Source organism: Pinus tabuliformis, chromosome 8, assembly GCF_031772625.1.
Source record: "Pinus tabuliformis cultivar Carrire ecotype Pingquan chromosome 8, CPIR1, whole genome shotgun sequence".
NCBI lineage: Eukaryota > Viridiplantae > Streptophyta > Pinopsida > Pinales > Pinaceae > Pinus > Pinus tabuliformis.
In genome coordinates, this window is record NC_142294.1 from 213501541 (window position 1) to 213511692 (window position 10152).

General features: G+C 36.5%; 1 protein-coding gene and 1 long non-coding RNA gene across 2 annotated transcripts; both read left to right on the forward strand.

The window, feature by feature from the left end:
• The first annotated feature begins 598 nt into the window (after positions 1–598).
• LOC149234891 (uncharacterized) lies at positions 599–1402 on the forward strand. Its single transcript, XR_016268236.1, has 3 exons — positions 599–706; positions 835–1083; positions 1255–1402. It is a non-coding gene; the product is annotated as an uncharacterized LOC149234891 (long non-coding RNA).
• Positions 1403–1524: 122 nt separating this feature from the next.
• On the forward strand, positions 1525–2958 carry LOC149234892 (protein kinase STUNTED-like). Its single transcript, XM_089368404.1, has 4 exons — positions 1525–1590; positions 1728–1883; positions 1986–2135; positions 2342–2958. The coding sequence occupies exons 1-4, from the start codon at positions 1525–1527 to the stop codon at positions 2612–2614; spliced, it is 645 nt and encodes a 214-aa protein (XP_089224530.1). The 3' UTR covers positions 2615–2958.
• The last annotated feature ends 7194 nt before the right edge of the window (positions 2959–10152 follow it).

Sequence of the window (10152 nt, forward strand, 5' to 3'; positions counted from 1 at the left end):
TCAACAGGTGCTTCATCTTCCTCCCTAGCTTTCTAGCTTTAGGGGTCCTCCTCTTAAAATCTTTTTTCTGACAAGTAATTTGGCCTTCTTCCTTAGGTCCCATCTCTACCTTTGGTATTCTCTTTCAAGCCTCATTTTGACTATGTTGAATCTCTCCTTCAACTCATAAATCTCCTTTTCAATTTCTTCTTTACTCATGCCATTTTCCTTGGCATGCTTCTCCCTTTTGTTATGGCATCCATGAGAACTGGTTAGTAGTGGGTAGTTCTTAACCAAAAGGTTCCCAAAAGGGCGACTTCGGGACTGATTACAGAGAAAGGAGAATCAGTACCTGGATGGCCCCTCTTACGTGGAGCTGATTCACTGACCAAGCTTCCTACTCCACAGTCTACATCAAAACAAACATCTATAGTTGAATGGGCACTACAGTTGCCAAATAGGCTTACACAGGCAACTGGAGAGCTTCATTTGAAAGGACAGATTATGCAGAAGTTTTGCAACTATGAACATGAAGCTCGGTCTTCAAATGAGGTAGCACCAATTGAAGCATGCTCTAAAGAAGAAGGGTTTCCTTGCAGTCAGCAGAATGATTCTGATCGAGAAGAAAATTGTTTGTCAAGGAGATTAGAGTTCCTTTGTCAAAGTAAAACCTGCAGGCATTTTACATATCAGGAGTTGCAATCTGCTACTTCTGGTTTTTCAACAGGTTGCATTTGTAGTTTTCCTCATGGAGTTTTTCATTTCTGTGCTTCTGTTTTGAATGGGAAATTTCCCTTGAAATGTATATTAACCTTGTGAACTCAATTCAATTATGTAACATCCTTATTCTTGCAGGGAATTTTATAGGAAGAGGAGGCTGCAGTAAGGTGTACAGAGGATTTCTTCCTGATGGACAATCGGTGGCAGTGAAAATCTTGAATTCATCATCCAAAACAGAGCAAGAGCTTCTTTCTGAAGTTGAGATTCTTACTCTATTGAAGCACAACCATGTCATTACACTTATCGGTTACTGTGCAGAAGGCCTTAACCGCCTTCTGGTGTATAATTTTGTATCCAGAGGAAACCTTGAAGAGAATCTCCATGGTATATACTCAATAGTATTGCATTTTAAGAATCATGAAATCGTGTAGAAATATTAAGCAGTAGTACGTTTTAAGCATCATAGTTTTATGTATTGTATGGCAAGGTCTTTCATTTTCTCTTTTCTGAGATTTGATTATAGTCCTAGCTATTGACTATGTATATATTTTTCAGGAGGAGAGGAAAAGCCAATACTTCCTTGGAAAGTGCGATTAAAAGTGGCTGTAGGAGTTGCTGAAGCATTAGATTACTTGCATAATGGCTTTTCTCAATCTGTCATTCATGGAGATGTAAAGTCTTCCAATATCTTACTTTCTGAAGAGTTTGAACCACAGGTATAAATCTTTTTACTGCAAGAAGAATCAAGACTAAATTGCACAATTCAGTATTTGAAGAGATCTTAGTGATCTAGACTTGTAAACTGAAACTTGGAATTCTGCACTAATGAAAAAATTCAACAGAATTAATGTGCGTGTTATTATAATAGTTGTCAGATTTTGGGCTAGCAAGGTGGGCACCAACATCTTCATATATCACTTGCAGCGATGTTTTAGGAACATTTGGGTATGTAAGCATCTTCCCAGTTTCGATTGGCCATTTTCAGATTAAAGCTATCCAATTTGTAAATTCACTAATTGAGATTGTAGTTTGACAGGTATCTTGCTCTAGAATACTTTGTTTATGGAAAGGTTATTGAGAAGACGGATGTGTATGCATTTGGTGTGGTCCTTCTTGAGCTAATAACTGGAAGGAAGCCAATTGATACAGCAAGTCCCAAGGGTCAAGAAAGCCTGATTATGTGGGTAAGTCCTGGTTTTTACAGTTGACTCTCTTCTTCATGTTTATTTATATTGATTATCCTTATTAAGGGCTCATGTTTAACCTTCTGTAAATGTTGAAACCAGGCAAGACCACTCTTACAGGATGGGAATATGGAAAGTCTTGCTGACAAATGTTTGCAAAATGTTTATGATACAAATGAAATGCATAGAATGATGCTTGCTGCTACACTTTGTCTAAGGGAAACATCTCATTACCGTCCTTGCATGAGCCGAGTAATTTATCTTCCTCTATTCATTTCTATATGCTTCAGGGGCTTGTTTTTACTACCTCGTGTGTTTTTTGAGGGTATTCTTTACCTGCAAAAATTACTTTAGGGTGCAATTTCTCTTACATTTTCTTTTAGCTATAAAACACTCTATGTTAACCACATCTGTTCATCTCTGCTTACTCTTTAATACCAAGATATGATTAATGGCAGATTTTAAAACTACTACAAGGAGAAGATGAGAGGACTGACTGGGCGTGGTGCCAGAATACAATGATCAAGGATATGGATACTTCAGATGAGGATGACATTGTAGAAAATCAGGGGGGGCATGATATACAAACCCATCTCACCCTTGCCATGCTTGAGGTGGATGATGATACGGTATCACTTAGTAGCACAGATCATAGTGTGGGCATTTTGCCAACAAACAATTCTTTGGAAGATTACGGACTGCGCCGATGTAGCAATTCATCAAGCTTTTAATTCAAGATTAAAAGAAGTGAGTTTTGTTGCCAGCAATACATTTGTTTATGGTTGCTTTATAAGTTTCCCATGGCCACAGTGGTTTCATATTCTTATATGGCCAGGAATGTGACGTATTATGCTAGACCTCAAAGAATAGCTAAGGATTGTATGAAAACTAGGGGATTGAACAATAACATTGACTTCGTTAAAGCATTCCTTGAAGTTAGAAGCAAGCTCATGGGCGGAAAGGAAGATCAAGATGTCAGTACTCCATTATCTTGGCTGCAGATCTGAGCAATGTTTGACTAGTTGGCATCTTTTGTTCGCATGCTGATTTTTTCAGTGTCGTGTCCACATTTCTACTTTTTACTGTCAATCTCATGTAAATAGTGAAAATGGATCTACGGTGTTCATTACACTGCTCTGGGTAGACAAGTACCAAGAAGAGTAACTTTTTGGTAATGCTACTATATTGTCAATTCAGAAGTGGTGGAGAGAACCGTAGAAAGAACTACCCACTACTAACCAGTTCTCATGGATGCCAGGTTGATTGATCAAATGGATCAAATGTGCTAATGCTTGAGATCCTTCTTTGATGCGCCATAAGGGCCATGCCTGATGCGTTTTTGGTCTAACAAAAGGACCAAGGGTTCAAATAGTTAATGGTTAGCATTCACCAACTATTAAAACAGAGTAGCCATGTCTAATTTTCAAATTTCATTTATAACACTAGCAATTTTTATTGCATAATATCAGGAACGAACAGATGTAGGGTTTTCAAGATTCAGGTTGAATATCACAGAAGACAATGCAAAGGTGTACCGGTGAATACTATGGTATTAATGAGAATCAAAAGTTAAAAGCTACACAATAGAATGCATTTATTCATCTTCAAGGATATCACAGCACACACCACACTGCATTTTCACTTTTCATCCATAGAAATGTTTCCATCGATGGAAGGATTTATGGTTAACAATAGCAATAACTAAAGACCTTGTCACCATACTAATGTGCATATTCATCACTTATTGTAAAGGACTGAACCTAATTCCTTTTTATTTAATTACCAAGCCATAATCATGACAATATCCACAAAATTCAATAAGAATGGTTTAGGTTGTGTAAAATTCCACCACTATATGTTCGTGGGTCATATTCCTTCCATGGTACCATTTTGCTACATAATAACATGAAGAGACAGGTACCATTCTGCTGACTTAACAACATACTAATCTCATCACTAAAAGAATAATAATTGTAAGAATCTAACAGATTTTGCAAATATATGAGCTCAACTTATAATTATATAGTATTTATATTTTGGCAATTTTTTATTGCCATGAAACGCTGCTTCTCGAGTTCAGGTAATTGCAAAGTTGTTCTATAACATTACACCTTAAAAAATTCAGCCTTCAAATCCAAAACATTAAAACTATCCTACATCTCTAACTTCAAAATTTTTAATGCCTACACCTTTTGTAGGGAAAAAAGAAAAGGCAAGAAATACAATATGAAACCCAAAATTTGTTCAAGAAAATAAAGCTATAATCAATATAAAAAAATAAAGCGTATGGCATGGTCTGCTGAATCATCTGAGGTGCTCAATTATCCTCAGCAGCTTTGGAAGTCTCAGATGCCTGTAATTCACCATCATTTTCCAGCTTTTGGACCTTATTTGATCGTTCATCTTTGGCAGATCCATCATCCTCTTCAAACCGTCTGTGTTTCTTCTCTATGCTGGTACCATTCCCCTTTGTAAAGGGCTTTCGACTGTTAGATGAGTGCCTACCTCCTCTACCACGGCCACCTCTGAAATTAAGGGTGAATGGTCCCAAGTAAGTAAGTTATTTTAAAATCAAGTCATCATCAGGGAAAACTCTAAAACTCCTACCATTGAAACCCAATATAGAGACAGTTTTTAGGAAAATATTTTGATGGACAGCATTGTGGCATGTCATAAATAAGCATCCACATGGACTTGTTCTAGGGTTGTTTAAAATAACTTCTTGTTTCTTTTGAATAAATCTTCTTGTAATACTAGAGAGGCCACTCAGTTTTGGTGATATTTTCAGTGCTTTGTTTAGTTATGTGAATTCGTTAGATGCAAAACAAGTATTGGTTAATTTCATGAAAACCAATCTGCAGAATTGGAAATGTAAGCATATGTGCATGAATGTAGTAGAGAAAGGGGTACTGTTCTAATTGAAGTGAGAGTGAAAGAGACCTTTTGAAAATGTTATTGTTTCAAGCAGTTGGAACGGTATCAGTAGGAATCAATATGTAGAAATTAAACAGAATAAATGGGAATCAAGGTGAATCAAGCATTGTATTGCATATCAAATCTAATAAAGTACCAATGATTCTACAGCTCTGGTTAAGTACTCAATAGTGCTTCCAAGGTTGCAGAACTTCAATCTACAGTCATAGATATTGAATGGGTGTTTGCAGTTATATTGTTCCTCTGCCAAGAACTCTGCTCTTTTGGACCTCAATTCCCCTCAAATAAAGATGTTCTGTTTAATTGGAACTTATTTACATCCTAACATGCAGGTCGATTTCTCCAAGAGAATGTACCTGGGCAACAAATGATATCCAAGTTGAAATCTTAACAACGGAATTAACTAATTATTTTCAATCGATTTCCTTCATTGTTGCTAGTTGATTTTTCTTGGGATTATCGACATCTCATTTATTGGGTTCACCTCACCCTGATTTGAACTTCTTTCATTTGAATCAACTTCATCTCTGGTTAGAACATTTTTTGATTGATTTCATTTTCCAACAAATGTGGTATTTAAGTTACTTTCTTCTTGCAAGTCGATTTTACCGTTATTAGTACACTGCTAGTAGATTTGTTTGACATGATCATTTTCTTCAATTTCAGGGTCGACTAGCTTAATGATAGTGTCATTTTGCTTCAGCTCATGTTCATTCATCAGTTCTCAATTGATTCTCTCTGTGTTCAAAATGGATTCAAGTAGCTTAGGAATTACATCGATTTCCATGTTCATTCATCAGTTCTCAACTGATTCTCTCTGTGTTCAATGGATTCAAGTAGCTTGGAAATCACATCAATTTCCTTTTATATTGTATTAAAATGTACAGGAATGTCATAGTGGAATTGCTTTCCACAACAATACTTCTTTGTAACTATGGACTTTATCTCAACTCAACTGGATTTCATTTCTAACAAGAGATTTCCTTAATAAATTCCTCTTGACAAATTTTTCTGTTATAAAAATTTGCAAAAGCATACCCTTGGTATAGCTCACTACAGAAGAAAATTCATTTTTGAAGCATAATTCTTATGCTTGCAACTTTCATTTCTCTGTATAGACTTTCTAGAAAATAAATTGCGTGTAAAGAGTCTATATTCCACTCTTGGATTCATTTTGTTGGAGAGTTATGTGAAGGACTAACGAACCTAGTAGTCACAGGACGAAACAAACCCTGAGGCAGTAAAAATTTGTACATGGGTCCACATTTGCTCCCGTTATGGTCCTTACAGAGAGTGCATTGAAGGTAGGTATGTTGCAGTTGGTAGAATATGATGAATGTGCTCCCTTCATGTTCTGTAAGACGACAACTTACAATTATTTGACAATTTCCTCATCCAAATGATTTTGAATGAGTAATTTCATCTAAATTTAACTGATTTTCAAACTGGGATTTAGTCTTCTTAATTTAACTGATTTTCAAACTGAGATTTAGTCAGTGTTATTGAGGAGTGAAATAGAAACTGATTTTCTCTTGCAGAGAATAACAAGGATTGGTGTGAGCTTATACTCTGCCTTATAGACCTTCAAATACAAATAAGCTCTTGTATCCCTATTTCAATCACATAATTTAAATGAATATAATGTCATTTTATTAGAAAAATGCAATGAGTATGAAATAGATCATCAGAATGGCCACTGTAGCCCAGGCTGGTGAGAACTTGAGTATTTTATATCTGACTAAACACATGCACATGAAAAGAAACATCACCTGACACAGACATGAACAAGATAGAATCTAGATATTAGAATTTTGGGGAAAAACAATTGCGCCTTAACAGAGAGCTTCTTATCCTACACCACACATTTCACTCTTTCAAGGTGGAGTTACAAACTGAACATGCAATGACTGAGCTGCATGGTCACCAAAGTTGTAACACACCCAAAAAAACAATGCTTCATATCGGCTTCTCAATTATGTGTGTTTAGCATTAGTGATATAGTCTCTTCTGAACTTTTATTTCAAGTAGAAATTCGATTAAATTTCAGAAGTGCAAGAAATCACAGAAAACCCTCCGGCAGTAAATTGATAGGAGAAATCTTCAAAAAAACCTGGAAGCTGTGCTGTTCATATTGTCCTGGACTTTTCAGCCAAGTTAATATGTCTGTAAAGAATACTATTTTATCCTGAGAAAAGATTGACACTTTGTTTATCACCAGATGAAAATAAATTAGAAGCAAAACATCAGGTTGGTGACAAATCCAAAACAAGTTCCAAGACTGTAACCCAAGCTGCAAAACATCAAAAAACTGATTGTCCCAGAGTGGGATGCACTATGGGAAGCTGTGCTGTCCCATCTTTTACTAGTGTCAGCTTCATAGCACCTGCTTCCATTTCCAGCAGCTCTGTCTTTAAGAGAGCATCGGCCTCTATCTTGATAGTGTTGTCATCAAGAGATTTGTAGCTGATTTCCATTTTTAATCTTTATGGTAGCCATTTATAGTCCTGTAGGACTGAAAGTATGGATGTTGCAAAGCTTCATTAGCTGTTATTCTTTTGTTTCCATCCACTTGTAACATTTGTTTCAGCAAATCCACACCTTCTAGACACCCAACATTTTTAACAAATCTTGTGAGGGATGGGAAAGGATTTCTCGGATTTGGAAATATGATATCCAACTGCTCCTTTACAGATTGCCCACGAAATAGCGGCTCACCGATGAACAATTCTGCCGACATGTTATTTGTTGCTTTTTCCTAGACTAGCTCTCACAAAGCATTTGAGTTGTTCCTGTTCCTGGTTGGTTTTTTTATAATTTTATAGACAAGTTCCATGTCGTGGAAATGTGAAAAAAGATAGTGATATTGCCACCATGTGGCTCTTATCATATATGGTTTTATACTTCTTCAAAAAATTCTCTAAGAGTTCACAATGCTAAAATTCACTAGGACTTTACAAAGTTTTATTATTTAGTGAAAGACTTGCCAAGTTCTTACAAGATTTTATAATTGAGTAAAATATTCGCCATGCCTGGTGAGAGATTCGCCAGAAAATTATATATACATATTATATTATTGATAAAATTGCCTTCCAATTTTCCTATATACCATGGAGATTCGCCCAATTATTATATTTATAAATTTGGGGGGGGGGGTTCTTAAAATTTTCCCTGTTTACTAGCCTCTGTAGCAGCAACATACTCTGCTTCTGTTGTTGAAAGTGCAACAACACTTTGGATTTTTGAAACCCAACTTACAGCTGTTCCTCCAATAGTGAATACATATCCTGTAGTGCTCCTCCTGTTATCTCTGTCACCTGCCATATCTGCATCAACATATCCTTGTAGGGAGATGTTTGAACCACCAAAGCATAATGCTTGATTTGTGGTACCTTTCAAATATCTGAGAATCCATTTCACTGCCATCCAATGTTCCTTTCCTGGATTGTTCATGTACCTGCTTACAACTCCCACTGCATGTGCAATATCAGGCCTTGTGCAGACCATTGCATACATTAAGCTTCGAACTGTTGATGCATATGGAACTTTAGACATATAATCCATGTCTTCTTGGGTCTTTGGGCACATTTCCTTGCTAAGTTTGAAATGGCTAGCAAACGGTGTACTAACTGGTTTTGCATTGTGCATGTTAAATCATTTCAACACCTTTTGTATGTACTCATTCTGAGACAATGTTAATTTACGATTTTTCCTGTCTCTAGTTATTCTCATACCAAGGATTTGTTTTGCAGCTCCCAAATCCTTCATTGCAAATGAATTTGCCAATTTTCTTTTGAGCACATTTATTTCCTGCATGTTAGATCCTGCAACAAGCATGTCATCTACATACAATAACAATATAATATAGATGCCATCATTTTGCTTTTTCAAATAAACACAATGATCAGAGTGACATCTAGTATAACCTTGTTCAGACATAAACTTGTCACATTTTAGATACCACTGCCTTGGAGCCTGTTTTAAGCCATACAAGCTCTTCTTCAACCTGCACACTAGTTTCTCCTTCCCTTCCACCTCATATCCTTGTGGCTGCTGCATATATATCTCTTCCTCCAAATCCCCATGGAGAAAGGCTATCTTTACATCTAACTGCTCAAGATGCAAATCTTCAGCTGCTACAAGACTTAAAATGGTTCTGATTGAAGTCATTTTAACAACAGGAGAAAATATTTCATCAAAATCAATACCTTTCTTCTGTGCAAACCCCTTCACCACAAGTCTAGCTTTATACCTCTGTTTTCCTCCATCTTCTTCCTTCAGCTTGTAAACCCATTTATTCTTCAACGTAGTTTTTCCTACATGCAACCTGACTAAATCCCAAGTCTGGTTATGCATTAAGGAGTCCATCTCTTCTTCCATGGCTACCTCCCACTTCTTCCTGTTTTCAACCTGCATTGCTTCTTCATAACACTCGGGCTCACCGGAATCAGTCAACAATAAATAATATAATGAAGGAGAGTATTGTTCAGGGGGTCTACTTATCCTGGTAGATCTTCTAACACCACTTTCAAGTGTTTGGCGTGCCTATTTTTGTTGTGGTGGTTGTTGTTGTTGATTATTTTTATTTTCAGGCACCTTTCCTTTTTCAATGATTTCATAAAGAACTGCGTATTCCTTGTTTTCCTTTTCCTGTTTCTTTTCCTGCAACTGATTCTTATACAAGACCTTTTCATTGAATATTACATCTCTGCTCCTAATGGTTTTGTGATTTTCGTAATCATATAAGCGATAACCAAAATCATTAACACCATATCCAATAAAGGTACATTTCTTTGACTTTGCCTCAAGCTTTGTTCTATTTTCTTTATCAATATGGACAAAGGCCTCACAACCAAAAGGCTTTAAAATAGAGTAGTTTACCTTTTTACCTGTCCATGCTTCCTCTGGAACACCACCATCCAAGGAACTTGAAGGCCCTCTGTTTATTAGATAAACAACAGTATCTACAGCATCTACCCAAAACTGTAAAGGCAATCCTGCATGCAATCTCATGCACCTTGCACGCTCCATGATTGTTCTGTTCATCCTTTCTGACACACCATTTTCTTGTGGTGTTCTTGGAACTGTCTTCTTTCTGCGAATTCCATGCTCTGAACAGTACCTATCAAACTCTTTGCTGCAATATTCACCTCCATTCTCTGATCTAAGAGACTTCAATTTCTTTCCTGTCTCAATCTCAACCAAAGCTTTCCATTTCTTGAAAGTATCAAATACATCAGATTTATTCTTAATACAATAAATCCAAGTTTTTCTAGTTGCATCATCAATAAAAGTAACATAATAACGAGAGCCACTGAGAGATGATACCTGAGCAGGT

Bases quoted from the DNA above. Each gene is read 5' to 3' on its own strand.
- LOC149234892 (XM_089368404.1), top strand. From the start codon at position 1,525: ATGAAAAAATTCAACAGAATTAATGTGCGTGTTATTATAATAGTTGTC. The intron at 1,591-1,727 runs GTGGGCACCAAC...TTGAGATTGTAG, and splicing joins TCAGATTTTGGGCTAGCAAG to TTTGACAGGTATCTTGCTCT. The intron at 1,884-1,985 runs GTAAGTCCTGGT...TGTTGAAACCAG, and splicing joins AAGAAAGCCTGATTATGTGG to GCAAGACCACTCTTACAGGA.